The 14,729-nt window shown below is 42.8% G+C and overlaps 2 protein-coding genes across 3 annotated transcripts; both read left to right on the top strand.

The window, feature by feature from the left end:
- The first annotated feature begins 2,065 nt into the window (after nucleotides 1-2,065).
- Nucleotides 2,066-4,315, top strand: LOC122082900 (protein NUCLEAR FUSION DEFECTIVE 4-like). Its single transcript, XM_042650713.1, has one exon. The coding sequence runs from the start codon at nucleotides 2,380-2,382 to the stop codon at nucleotides 4,120-4,122; it is 1,743 nt and encodes a 580-aa protein (XP_042506647.1). The 5' UTR covers nucleotides 2,066-2,379; the 3' UTR covers nucleotides 4,123-4,315.
- Nucleotides 4,316-8,373: 4,058 nt separating this feature from the next.
- LOC122082898 (protein NUCLEAR FUSION DEFECTIVE 4-like) lies at nucleotides 8,374-12,331 on the top strand. 2 transcript variants are annotated; one of them, XM_042650712.1, is made up of 2 exons: nucleotides 8,374-9,200; nucleotides 10,229-12,331. In XM_042650712.1, the coding sequence occupies exon 2, from the start codon at nucleotides 10,338-10,340 to the stop codon at nucleotides 12,090-12,092; it is 1,755 nt and encodes a 584-aa protein (XP_042506646.1). In that variant the 5' UTR covers nucleotides 8,374-9,200; nucleotides 10,229-10,337; the 3' UTR covers nucleotides 12,093-12,331. The 2 variants fall into 2 exon arrangements, with proteins under 2 accessions (XP_042506646.1, XP_042506645.1); XM_042650711.1 differs by having other exon boundaries at nucleotides 10,156-12,331.
- The last annotated feature ends 2,398 nt before the right edge of the window (nucleotides 12,332-14,729 follow it).

Genomic DNA, 14,729 nt, shown 5'->3' with positions numbered 1-14,729 from the left:
TTCAGTTGCCTCACTGCCATATCATTAATCTAATATTCTGCTTTGATTGTTGAGTAGATCGTCATTGTCAGACCTAGATAGTTCAAGGGGCTGGTTGAGCTCGCTCGGAAGCAAAAGAAAGAGAGCTGGGAAGGAGCGGAAGGGATGGTCGATAACAATCCACGACCTTTTTGGCTCCCCAGTGGCAATGGCATCGATGGTGACACCATTAAACACCAATCACAAAGAGTATTGAGGTTTGGGAGTGAAAACAGTTTAGTGGATTTGGGGTTACGGAGTTTAAGCGAGGGTATAATAAGTATTTCATCATTTTAGAGGGTATTTTGATATTTAAGAGAAAAAAAAAAAAAAAAAAAACAACTAATGTTAGTATTTGAGGTACATTCTAGAATAGAGGTTGAGAGTAAGATATCTCTATAATAATGCCATTCTTTAGGAATTGACATTGTAAATTACTCTAAAAAAAATGTGGAATGAAAATATTCGATTGTAACAGGATAATTAGGTCGTTTCAAATTCAATAGGAGTATTATTTTTCCCTTAACAAATACAAAAATCTTCTTCGATCGGAATAGAAACTCAGGTCCTAACACAAGGATCGCACTTCTTGTCCTAAGTTCCTAATGCTATACCTGCTTGACATTTGTTATAGAAGAGAAGAGAGGGAGAAATATTACCGTTATCTTATTCTATTAAAGTTTTTATTATTCATGTTTTTCAATCAATTATGTAGGACCCACCTTTTCCTTCTCCCTCGTCTCTTCTTCTTCATCGTTTTTTTGGTAACAGGTCCTAATTTATTCAACCGCATGTGGGCGTGAAGGGAAAGAGTTGGTATTGAACACAAGACTCAGATCCAATAACTGCCGATAGAATGGACTTTAATGCTCTGCACTCTTACCAAATGCGTACTAATTCACAACATTGAAACCCAACTCGCACCCACTGTATTCCACAGTTTGACTTTCAGTCAAATTCATCTCTCTCTCTTTCTCTCTCTCTCTCTCTCTCTCTCTCTCTCGTGTGAGCTCTTGTTTTGTCTATTTCGGTTTCTCTCTTTTGTAAAAAAAAAAAATCATTAATCAATCATTTCAATGTGAGATATTCAAACTCACATCACCCCCCCCCCCCCAATCCCCGGAAAAAATAATTGTAAGGGCTTCGATGGGATTCACAAAGTCCACTCAAAGAAAATGACTCGTCACGGGCTCTCTCAACTGGAAATTTTTGTAATGATCATTCGTTGTGCATATAGGCATTCGACACTTGTCCCTATTGCTTTTAAATACATCCCCTTTCACTATTCTAATGGTAAAAAATAAAAACAATATTGAATACTCTATACTCATATGTAAGATCATGTGATGATAGGCGCCTCACAAAAGTGCAACCTTCTTAAGAAACCGTGACCATACGTAACGTGCGCCAACTTTTTTATATACATCTTTTTTTTTTTGGTTTTTTTTTTTTAATACATCACAGGCTTAATGAGCAATAATACTACTGCCCCGGGTACCAAGTGTCGGCAATGGGTACTGGTGGCACCAGCAAATAATCCTATACGGCTCTTTTTTTTTTTAATGATCCTATACGGCTTTTATCTCTGGCAAAATCCTATACGGTTTCTTATTATCCCATAAAAATTATGCATGTCATATGCCATTGTGTGTGTTATCCTTAGATCCAGTTGAGATTGGGATTTGGGAAAGAGATTAGGCGCTAATCTTATCCAGTCAAACCCCACCCCCTAAATATAGTTTCTTCGGCAGGTAATTTAATTCTTTCTTTACTATTATAGGGGAGGAGGGGGTGGCATTCAGATTAGAACAACAAAGGGACGGCTAAAAATAATGGGATTAAGCAAATACCATTGGCAGTTGGCACAGCACACACTACAGAGGATTGAATCGGCTTTTTTCTTATCCATTCCTTTCTTTCACATCTTGATTTTCTATCAATGAAATGGAATCTCCCTTATTTATAACTGTATTAGATGGGATGGAAATTCAATTTCAGTACAAAACTGCAAACTACCCATACCAGGAAGGTACCCATATGGGTATTTATTTAAATTTAGTTTCCTTTCCCCCAAATCTCTTACCCTGTTTTCTTTGTGCGAAATGTTATAATTCCTTCTCTTCTCCGAATCACATGACCGTCCACAACTCAGCAACAAAATCCCCCAAATATGTGGGTAAAGAGGTGCTATTGGAATTGAATTGCATCAATCCATATGCATTTCCTTCTCTTCCCTTTCCATCTCACTTAGAGAGAGGGTAAAGGGGAGACAGATTTGCTGCTAGCTGTTGTGAATCTGGTGATTATTGGGTGACAGATCGAATTGGATTTGAGGAAACGGCTCAATAAGAGTGAGGGACGATGGCAGCGGCGGCAATTGGAAATGGCGGTGGTGGTGGTGCTGGTAGTTTTCTACCTCACCTGTTGCGTGGGAGATGGTTCATGGTGTTCGCCTCATTCTTGATCATGGCGGGGGCAGGGGCTACTTATCTCTTCGGCACATACTCCAAACAGATAAAAAAATCCCTTGGTTATGACCAAACAACTCTTAATTTATTGGGCTTCTGCAAGGATCTTGGTGCCAGCGTGGGAGTTCTCTCCGGTCTCATCGCCGAGGTTACGCCTACCTGGTTCGTCCTCTTGGTCGGCGCCGGCCTCAATTTCACCGGCTACTTCCTCATATGGCTCGCCGTGGTTGGTAAAATCCCCAAGCCGGCCGTTTGGCAGATGTGCGTCTTCATTACCATCGGTGCCAATTCCCAGAACTTCGCCAACACAGGTTCGCTCGTCACCTGCGTCAAGAATTTTCCCGAGAGTCGAGGCGTTATGTTGGGTCTGCTCAAGGGATTCGTAGGACTCAGCGGAGCCATCATGACCCAGATGTACCTAGCAATATATGGCGACGACGCCTCATCGCTCATCCTCCTCATCGGTTGGCTTCCGGCACTGATTTCCATCATCTTCGTGTACTCCATCAGGGTGATTAAGGTGGTCCGTCAGCCCAATGAGATCAATGTCTTCTACCATTTCCTCTACGTATCCCTCGCTCTTGCCGCGTTTCTCATGATCATGACCATCCTTCAGAAGCAGATTGTTTTCACCCACGCTGCGTACATCGCCAGCGTCACAGTTGTCTTTGTAATCCTCTTCATCCCGCTAGGCATTGCCATTAGAGAAGAATACGCCCTCTGGAATCTCAAGAATCAGCCCATCAATCCGCCTTCCGACATCGCCATCGGCAAGGGGCAGACGCCGGAGTCCAAACAGATAGCGGCAGAGCCCTCTCCCGCGCAGAATAAACCCAAAACCTCATGCTGGAACATCTTCAGCAAGCCAGACAGAGGCGAGGATTACGGAATCTTACAGGCACTCCTTAGTGTCGATATGTTGATTCTGTTCATTGCGACCTTTTGTGGGCAAGGCAGCTGCCTGACGGCTATAGACAATCTGGGCCAGATTGGAGAGTCATTGGGTTACTCGCCTCGTATCGTCAAATCCTTCGTGTCACTCGTAAGCATATGGAACTACTGCGGGAGGGTTTTCGCCGGGTTCTTGTCTGAATACTTGCTGGTGAAGATGAGATTCCCACGGACTCTGATGATGACTATGATGCTTCTCTTGTCCTGCGTGGGATACCTTCTCATTGCCTTCCCCTTCCCAGGCTCCCTCTATGTAGCATCTGTCATCATTGGGTTTGCCTACGGCGCCATACTGACGCTACTCTTCGCCATCATATCGGAGCTTTTCGGACTCAAATACTACTCCACATTGTTCAATTGCGGCCAATTGGCGACCCCACTGGGGTCGTATGTACTCAACGTGAGGGTCGCGGGGAAGCTTTACGACAGGGAAGCCTTGAAGCAACTGGCACAGAAGGGGCTTGATAGGTCGGCGGTGAAGGAATTGACTTGTATAGGGTCTCAGTGTTACAGATTTTCCTTCATCGTTCTAGCGGCGGCGTCGTTCTTTGGAGCACTGGTTTCATTCATTTTGGTGATTAGAACACGAAAGTTTTACAAGAGCGATATTTACAAGAAGTTCAGAGAGGAATCGGACACAACGGAAAAAGAGATAACGTTATCATCTGCCTCAGGACGCCGCTAATTAAGACCGAAACAAGATAACATTCCTGCATACTTTGTTCATATATATATGGGGATATTGTTCATTCATAAGTTGGAGCATGGAAGGGAATGTGCTAAATCCCTTTAATTTCAATTCTTTTGTTTGGGTGGGTGGATGGGTGGGGATGTTGTTCTTCCTTTACATGTTTCTAACTCAACCAAGAAATTTCTCATGCATGGATATCATAAGACTACCCAGAAGCTAACAATCGACGTGAAACTCATGGCCCGTTTGATAACGTTTCTGTCGTTTCTGTTTCAAGAAACGGCAGAAACATAAATTTTCGTTTCTAGAAACAGAAACGGAATTGAAGGTGTTTGATAAGACATGTTTTTAGAAGTCGACGGTAACCAGTGAAAGAATTGCCACAAGTCGTTTCCAGAAACGGTGCCTGGGTCGTTTCTTGAACCATAAATAAGTAAAAATTTCTATTTCTATTTCTAAAAATAAGTGAAACGAAACAGTTTTATCAAACGCTTTTTGCTCCGTTTCTACTGTTTCTGGAAACAGAAACGGCAGAAACGCGTTTCTTGAAACGTTATCAAACGGGCCCTCAGTTCCTTCGACGAAATCTCCAATTGACGTTGGTTCCTCTTTAGACATATTATATAATAATGTTTTATAGTATTTTTTATTAACAGAAAAAAAAAATTACTCTATGATATAAGAATCTTTAAGGGTAAAACTATTAAAGATATATGAGGAAATTACACTCTCTTTCCTTGTATGTTTCAAGTATTACACTTAGACCCCCTTTGAAGTTTGAAATTACAACCGCACTCTCTGCTATTAACTCTGTTAGAAGTTCATGTTAAATGACTCATTTTCCCTTCCCCTTTCTTTAAAAAACACCCTGTTCATCTTTGTACCAACAACACTGGCAATGACGTCCAGCCCTGGTGCAGTGACATCGGGCTTTAGAATCATGGAAGTCACAGTGTTAGGTCCCACGGAGGAGAAATAGGCCATCAAAGGTGTTGGTTTTGCATCTAACTCTGACCTAGGTAAGATGTTAGCCTTGGGTGCTTTCGTCGAGTTCATGAACTTGTACAATGCAACTCTCTTTGGCTAACAATTGCGATGTTGGAAGCATAGGAGACTTGTCCACATCAACCACGTTAACCACTATCTCTCCCACAACTCCTGCCTCCTGTGCAATCGAACTCTAGAACTCACCACCCATCTCGCACACCAATATCTTCCCCTTTACCAGCTTCGGGTCCAGTGACCCAGGATTGCAATACTTGCCGTCTTTGTCTGTGTGTTCTTCGCTCTCGCGAAAACACGACTCACCAGAGGAAACTTCTTTCCGGCCAAGGGCATGGGAACCATGGAGGCGGCCAACCCTTTCAATAGCTGGTTGTTGCTAAGCTTCATGTCGGTCAGAAACACGAGATCAATAGTGCTGGCAGCCACCGTGAACATCCAGCGGGCCACGTTGGTGACAGTGCTAGAATTTGGACCATCGTTTTTGGTCAAGGCTACCACAAGGATATGTTCTTGACGGCATGGAAAGAACCGATAGTCATGCTATCATTGAAGTAGTTGGTGGGTTTGTCTCCCAGGGATACGGAAAGAACGTCAATGCCGTCGTGAATGGCAGCATCATAACCGGCGAGGATGTCTGAGTCAAAACATTGTTATCTCCGATCTACTTTTCGCACACCCCATAAGAGGCTACACGCGCCCTTGGCGCTCCTCCCTTAGCAGTGCCATTGCCGTATCCGTAGACATTGGCATTCTGGAAGAAGTTTCCAGCCGTAGTCAATAATGTGTGGGACCCATGACCATCATCATTGCCTGTGGTGTTGAAAGTTCTAGCAGGGCTAGTGAACCCTAGGTACCCTAAGTTGAAAGCCTTGGCGCCAATCAGCTTCCTGGATTGAAGAGGGTGGCCGGAATTTGGCCAAAAATCGGTGGCCTCATCAAGAAACGTTGGCTCTATTGCAGATTCGGTCTGATATGGATGTTGCTTTCCATCGATTTAGGTTCTTAAGCCCCAACATGAGGACTCGGATCTTGGTTGCAGATTTTAACAAAGAGACAGGGAACTGAGGCTTTTAGTTTGCCTTAAAATGGTTGAACTCGAGGGACAATGGCTCGAGCATCACAAACCTTCCTTTAAAGAACAGATCCTCGGAAGATGAGAGCGAAGGGTCCGTGTCCAGGTCTGTCTACTATCGCTCAATCCATAAGACACCCTGAAGTTGAATTCTTGCTCTCCATCAATTCCCGCCGATGCCGAGGAGGCAGTACTATCATCTTCCTTGTTGACTCCGTTGTTGTTGTCGTTGTCTTGGTTCATATCGTGGTTGGTCTCCGATGATCTTCAACGAGATGTAATATCTTTGATCGCGAACGATATGAACCACCATCAATCGCCAAAATTTTGAAGATGAACCCACCTTCGATTTCAGAAATTCATAATCTATGGAGGAATGAAGATGAAGAGTTCAGAAACCATCATTCTTCTGAAGGAAGAAGACGGAAAATAAGTTAGGGTTATTTTTGGGTTTATGAAAAAATTGTAATACACTTAACGGTTTCTCACTCACAATCAGGGTACGGTTGATAGAATCTAGAACTTACGAGGGAGGAGAGTGTAATTTCAAACTTCGTAGGGGAGGGTTCTGTAATACTTGAAACATACAGGGGAGGGGAGTGTAATTTCCTCAAGATATATAATACGGATCCATCGATTTGCTTACGTTTCTCTTCATCTCTCCTATAATGACATATTTGCCCTCATTGTTTAAAAGAAGAGAGCAATTATTGCTAAGCTACACAACAATATGCCTAAACACAGAGAACAAAATGATGGCCACCCCCATGAAATGCAAAAATCCATTAATATTAATAACTTGCGTGACCTATCGCACCTAACAAATGAAATTTAGCTTTTGCTTGAGTTAAAATATTGCGATAAACAAATACATGAAATCTAAAAATGTATTTTAAAAAATATTAACACCTAGAAGGGTATTTTGTGAACCATTGGAAAAAGTAAATTATTCCTTTTCTTTTGGCTACGAGTAGAGATAACAGTTCCTTGGCTGCAACAGCCAATTTGTTTATGCACAAGGCCTTGTAGTATGACAGCGAACCCTCACCCTAAAAATATAAAAGAATATCTTTTCCCTCTTATACTTATTTCTTGTTGTTTTTATTGAAATATACTTATTTATCATTTATTTCGGTTTGCGTACTGATGCGGAAAAAATTGACCGAATGATCTTCCTTGCAGTTCCTGGTGCTTTGGCCGACTTACACAGAAGAGATGACAAGGGAGAGCCGGGCTGACCCGACGGGGGACTCTCCGATGCCTAAGTCAGATCTTTCCACAACAGATGCTCAAGAGAGATTTTTCAGTAAGAGAAGTGAGTGATCGATCCCCCATGATGGAGGCTTACATTGGTATTTATAGGTTGCTGATAGAAGGAGAGTGGGAGACGATTGTGAAGAGTCATGTGTAGGCGTGGAGTCCTCAAGGGGAGTGGTTATGTGGTTCTGGGAATATTCTAAGGGAATATTTCCCTCTTATCTCGGAAAGGCCAACCGTGCGACATCTATGATGACGTGTAGTGGATAGAGTCATGTCCTTTTAAATAGGGATTATGTTCCTTGAATGTAGGGGTGGACGAAAACACGTCTTTGAAAACCTTGTTGTTGACGTCGGGCCAAGGTAGCAACACGACTTGATGGAGGCCGAGGTTGCAGCACGGCCTGATGGATGCCGAGGAGGCAGTACGGCCTGATGGAGGTCGAGGTCGCAGCACAGCCTGATGGAGGTCGAGGTGGCAGCACGGCCTAATGAAGGCCAAGGTGATAGCACGGCATGTTGGCAGCACGACCTGATGGAGGCCGAGGTGGCAGCACAGCCTGATGGAGGCCGAGGTGGCAGCACGGCCTGATGGAGGCCGAGGTGCCAGCACGGCCTGTTGGAGGCCGAGGTAGTAGGTCAATCCTATTCAAATTTACATACACGCTTTAACAGTGATGAAGAAGAGGACATATTTTGCCTCATCACGTGCTAACAACCCCCAAGCGTTTTTTCCCTAAAATATGAAAGAGTATTTTTTCCCTTTTAATCTTTTATACTTATTTCTCTTTTTCTGTTGAAATATAGTTATTTCTCATTTATTGTGGTTTGCGTACTAACAACCCGCAAGCGTTTTTTCTGTTACAGGTCCTAATTCATTCAACTGTATGTGACTCGAAGGGAAAGAGAAGGGGAAAAGATCATCAGCAGTGCAGTGAGGCATTCTGTGCCTGACATCTGGAGTGTGAAAATCGACGGTGAAGATCATACCGTAACCCATTCTTACACCAGAAACACATCATTTAGCTGGTCTGAAAAACAGACCACCGGAAAAAGGGGTTTTAACCCTGAAACCCCAAAATCTAACCTTATCTGTTGTTCGCACCTTCTTCTCCCTTTTTCCTCTGAAAGTACTCAACCAAATACGCCTGCTCTTCATCCCTGATCTCGGAGATAACGTCGCCCTTCTTCGAGGTCTCTCCTTCTTCGTGCTTCGTCCTCGAGCCTCTCAGATTTTTCGTCTCTGGTCTACAAGGAACGAACCACGGAACCCTTTTCCCCCCAATCTGAGTATATCTTCTGAGATTTGCCATTGCCGCTGCCCACAGAGGCCTTGGGATCTAGGAGTTCGGTACCGGTTGTGTAATCCTCGCAGGCAATTCTTCCATAGAATTCGATGATACAGAGGATATTAGACGACTCGGGGGTGCCGCAAGCGAGAGGATTCGACGTGAATCGGTTACAGTCAGCAGAGGAAGCCGATGGGGCTGCAGCTTCTTCGTTCCAGATGGATTTATCCATGTTCAGAGGAGGTAGCAGCAGTGGCAAGAGAGACAACAGAGGGCTCACCGCACTGTATAGCTGAAACAAACGGTGGTAGACTGTATCTCAACATGTTCACTCTGAATGCGAGGAGGAGGAGGAGGAAGACACCGTCCATCTTCGAAGGGCCTAGTGTCATCCGCAGGGAGCCACTTCACCGCAAGATTTCGAGGTCTGAACATGAGACTCTAACCCAGTAAGTCCAAGTGCCAAAACGCAGTCACTGTACTCTTTTTTTTTGTACAGCCCACTCTCTATACTCATGAGCAGGACTTTTGACTCAAAACTCTCTCTCTCTCTCTCTCTCTCTCTCTCTCTCTTCTTTAAGCTTCTGTTTTGTCTATTTCGGTGTCTCTCTTTTCATAAAAAATTCGTCAGATTTTCAAACCTCCAAGAAAAGAGAAAAAAAAAAAAAAGTGGAAAAGGAAAGGTGGGATCCACAAAGTCCACTCAAACAGTGTGATTCGTCATTGGTTCTCACAACAGTGCAACCTTCCTGTGAAGCCGTGACCACGCGTATAGTGCGCCCACTGGTTTATACAAACATCACGAGCTCAATAAGCAATAATACTACCACTGCCGGGTACTTAGCACCGGTTACCGGTGGCACCGGTAAATAATCCTATACTGCTTTTCATCTTTGGTATAATCCTATACGGTTTCTCATCTAACCATAAATTATGCATATGCATTATGTGTTATCCTTAAATCCAGTTGAGTTTTGGGAAAGAGATTAGGCGCTAATCTTATCCACCCAGACCCCTCTCCCCCAAAATATAGTTTCTTTTGGCAGGTCATTTAATTCCTTATTTACTATTATAGGGGTGGAGTGGTGTGCGTTGAATTTAGATTAGAACGATGAAGGCACAGCTAATTGTGATAATATCAAACACTTCTACAGTCACCTCTCTCTCTCTCTCTCTCTCTCTCTCTCTCTAAGGGATGAGAGGATTGAAGGATTGAATCGAGTCTTCCCCTATCCCGTGATTTTCTCTTTCATTCTTTCCTCTACATCCTATTTTTTCCCTTTAAAATTAGCTGCCTTTTTATCCTAAATCTCTTACCCTCTTTCCTTGTAAGAACTAGTATTCTCTTCCACAGTTCCTTCTCTTCTCCGAATCAAATCACCGTATATGTGGATAAACATGCAGGGCTTTCGGAATTGAATTGAATTGAATTGCATTGCATCAATCCATTTGCTTTCCTTTTCCATCTCATTTACAGAGAGGGTAAAGGGGAGACAGATTTGCTGCGCCTTCTTGTGAATTTGGTTATTGTTCGGTGTGAGATTGAATTTGATTTTGAGAAAACGGCTCAACAAGGGTAAGGGACGATGGCAGTAGCGGCGGCGATTAGAAATGGCGGTGGGAGTTTCCCGGCCCACTTGTTGCGTGGGAGATGGTTCATGGTGTTCGCCTCATTCTTGATCATGGCTGGGGCAGGGGCTACTTATCTCTTCGGCACCTACTCCAAACAGATAAAAAAGTCCCTCGGCTATGACCAGACAACTCTTAATTTATTGGGCTTCTGCAAGGATCTCGGCGCCAACGTGGGAGTTCTCTCTGGTCTCATCGCTGAGGTTACCCCTACCTGGTTCGTCCTCTTAGTTGGCGCTGCCCTCAATTTCACCGGCTACTTCCTCATATGGCTCGCCGTTGTCGGCAAGATCCCTAAGCCGGCGGTTTGGCAGATGTGCTTCTTCATTATCATCGGTGCCAATTCCCAGAACTTCGCCAACACAGGTTCGCTCGTCACCTGCGTCAAGAACTTCCCTGAGAGCCGAGGCGTTATGTTGGGCCTGCTCAAGGGATTCGTAGGACTCAGCGGAGCTATCATGACCCAGATGTACCTGGCAATCTATGGCGACAACGCCACATCGCTCATCCTCCTCATCGGCTGGCTTCCGGCACTGATTTCCGTCATCTTTGTGTACTCCATCAGGGTGATTAAGGTGGTCCGTCAGCCCAATGAGATCAATGTCTTCTACCATTTCCTCTACGTATCCATTGCTCTTGCCGTGTTTCTCATGATCATGACCGTCCTTCAGAAGCAGATTGTTTTCACCCACGCTGCGTACATCGGCAGTGCCACAGTCGTCTGTGTACTCCTCTTTATCCCGTTCGGCATTGCCATTAGAGAAGAATACGCCCTCTGGAACCTCAAGAATCAGCCCATCGATCCGCCTTCCGACATCGCCGTCGTCCAGGAGCCGGCACCGGAGTCCAAACGGATAGCGGCAGAGCCCTCCCCCGCGCAGAAGATAGCGGAGAAGCCCAAAACCTCATGCTGGAACATCTTCAGGAAGCCAGACAGAGGCGATGATTACGGAATCTTGCAGGCACTCCTTAGTATCGATATGTTGATTCTGTTCATGGCGACCTTTTGTGGGCTCGGCTGCTGCCTAACGGCGATAGACAATCTGGGCCAGATTGGAGAATCCTTGGGCTACCCGGCTCGTATCGTTAACTCCTTCGTGTCACTTGTAAGCATATGGAACTACTGCGGGAGGGTTTTCGCCGGTTTCTTGTCTGAGATCTTGCTCACGAAGATGAGATTCCCACGGACTTTGATGATGACTCTGATGCTTCTCTTGTCCTGCGTGGGATACCTTCTCGTTGCCTTCCCCTTCCCAGGTTCATTGTACATAGCGTCGATCATCATGGGCTTCGCCTTCGGTGCCCAACTGACGCTGCTCTTTGCCATCATATCGGAGCTTTTCGGACTCAAATACTACTCCACATTGTTCAATTGCGGCCAGTTGGCGAGCCCGCTGGGGTCGTATGTACTCAACGTGAGGGTCGCGGGGAAGCTTTACGATAGGGAAGCCTTGAAGCAACTGGCACAGAAGGGGCTTGATAGGTCGGCGGTGAAGGAATTGACTTGTATAGGGTCTCAGTGTTACAGACTTTCCTTCATCGTACTTGCGTCGGTGTCTTTATTCGGAGCACTTGTTTCCTTCATTTTAGTGATTAGAACGCGAAATTTTTACAAGAGTGATATTTACAAGAAGTTCAGAGAGGAGGCGAACACAGTTGAGAAGGAGATGGCGCTGTCATCTGCCAATGCCGACGACAGAGGACGCCGCTGATTAAGAAAGCGAAGGAGGAGGAGTTAGCATTCCTGCATACTTTGTTACATATATATATAGTTCATTTATATGTAGAAGGAGCTTGGAAGGGGATGGGCTAAATTTAATCTGTGCGAGGGTGGGTCATTGGTGGGTGTGGATGTTGTTCATGCCTTTCCTTGTAATTTTTGACTTAGAAATATCTGTAAGGAATTTCTCATGCATGGATATCATAATTACAATTTGGTATTCAGAATCAATACTAAATACTGGACAAGTAAACTCTTGATCATATATTTAATTCAATCACCTAAATTTTGATCAATAGGTTTTATTTCACAGTCACACTCCCCCCACCCCAAATTTTTATTTTTCATTCTTTTCTTCTCCAATTCCTTCCCAATCTCTCAATTGCACCCAGCTCAGGTATAATTTGTAAGTTCGGGAACGACAAAAGAATAGGTACAAATATCTACAACAATTAAACGGATTAGAGGATAATAATACTATATAAAAATCTGATTTATTAAAAGGGTGAGGGCAATGATACTATACGTGTTTATTTTGATTACTTTGTAAACAAAAATACGATTATATATGTCTGTATAATTGATTTCAAATCACAGAGGGCTTAAGAGAACTTTAGATTTGGATGAAAAATAAATTAAAGAACCTTAGATGGATGGTTAAAACAACTCTTAAGATAAAATTGCTACACTGTCACACACACACGAGAGAGGATCCAAAAGATCCAAATTACACCTAGCTAGTAACTCCACTATATTCTTCATTATTTATTAAAATGGCTTTGGTATTAGTTATTTGAAACTTCGTTTCACACCCTTATTCCTTTTTTTTGTTACAGTTCCTTATGGTCTTTTGTCTTTGTAACTCTGTAGTCCTGCAACTGTACAGTTCTGAGAATAACAAATATATTAGAAAATAGAACATTTGAAAGAAAGCGGACGGGGGTTTCCAATCTGTAATCGCAAGAAGAAACAAGAAGTTTTAACTTCTCTAAGCTCTCTCTTTCTCTCTGTGTGCTGAAGGAGTTAGCCAGCAAGATCCAGAGTTAGCGAGATCCAAAGGTTGCTTGGCGAGAATGACCGTGAGTGGTACGAGAGTCATCGCAGCATCAAGGGTTCTTCCGGCAAGGGAAGTAACAAAGTCTCATCCCATCTTATCGAATCCTGATCCCGGGGCTGGTGATCGACATACAATCCTCAATTAGTGAAGGTGTTAACTGGTTCAATTTCGATGTAAACAGTTCGATTTGATTTTGTGCAAGATATTTTAGGTAAAACCAAAAATGAATCATGTAATAAATAGTTTCATATATTAAAATCGAAACCATCTTTAAATGGTTTTGGTTTGAACGGTTTTCTTATGGTTTTTAATTTTTTATTCAAACAATTTCTCTATTGAAATAGATATAAATTGTAATGTTAAGTTGAATTGTTTATTATTATATGTAAATTTAAATTTGTTATTGTTAAAATGTATGTAAACTTAACATTAAATGATTTAAACTTACTACTAAATTGATTTAACGGTTAACGATTTAGACTTTAAATCAAAACCAAATCACGATAAGCAACTAACGACTTAATGCAAGTGGCATCCTTGGTATCAAAGAATTCCATGAACCATTGGTACCTCTTCGATGGCGCTTCTCTTAGTTCCTTCACAGGCCCTGAATTAGAAAACTTGGTCGAATAATAAAAATAAAAAAATCCATCAAAGTGAGAGAAGAAAGACTTCCAGGAATAATGCATGCCTGAAACATATGACGATGGGTTTAGGTTTTGGAATCTCGATCCATTATCAAATCTATTTAGGAAGTAAAGAAAAAGAAGATAAACCCAAACAAGGTCAATAACTAATTGAAAGTCAAAACTCTGGTAGAATTAAAGATAGTGTCCATACCAAAAAATTCAAACATTTCTTTAACCCTTATGGAAGAGACCGTCGAAGCCAAATTAAAAACTATAAGAGTTCCTTCATTACGATTGGCGGAAATCCCAGTAACTAAAAACTGAATCGTAATAGTGACCTACTCATCACATTTGCTAACATTTCCATAGGTCAAAGTGCAATGGCCCTTTATATTCTCCTTATCTGTCCTAATAAATTGCAGTGGTAGGCACACAGTGGTCTAAGGCGATTGCAATAGTAAACACACTCATTTCCTCTTTCTTCTTCGTTTTTATTCAGTCGGTGGGAATACAATGTTCCAAGGCGTTCCACATCTAAGATTGTTGGATTGGAGAGGTTATTTCTTGTAGTTCACTAAAGATGATAGGTTCATACATGCAGGTTGCCAGAGAAGAAAAAGGTGAGATAGAAGTTGAGGTTTTGTATTAAACGGTAAAATGTTCAAAATACATTAACTAAGGGTAAAATAAGCATTAATCGAAATATGGCATAAATTAACAAATCGAACCTCCAAAACTCGCTAATAGTGTTACGCCTCAATGTCTCATTAGCTGAAATGTAATAAACAAAACATGATGGGGATGGATGTAATTAGATGAAACCTCATGGGAGGTGTATGTAAATTTTCTAAAAAAAAAAAATCAATATTACATGTATTACATATAAATTTCTCTTACCCCCATACCCCTCCCACCCTCCCCCAACCACCCTACCCCCCAAAAA

This window comes from Macadamia integrifolia, chromosome 6 (assembly GCF_013358625.1).
Source record: "Macadamia integrifolia cultivar HAES 741 chromosome 6, SCU_Mint_v3, whole genome shotgun sequence".
NCBI classification, from domain to species: Eukaryota; Viridiplantae; Streptophyta; class Magnoliopsida; order Proteales; family Proteaceae; genus Macadamia; species Macadamia integrifolia.
This window is presented reverse-complemented; position numbering and strand designations above follow the sequence as displayed.

Coding starts and splice junctions, on each gene's coding strand:
- LOC122082898 (XM_042650712.1), top strand. CDS start 10,338: ATGGCAGTAGCGGCGGCGATTAGAAATGGCGGTGGGAGTTTCCCGGCC.
- LOC122082900 (XM_042650713.1), top strand. CDS start 2,380: ATGGCAGCGGCGGCAATTGGAAATGGCGGTGGTGGTGGTGCTGGTAGT.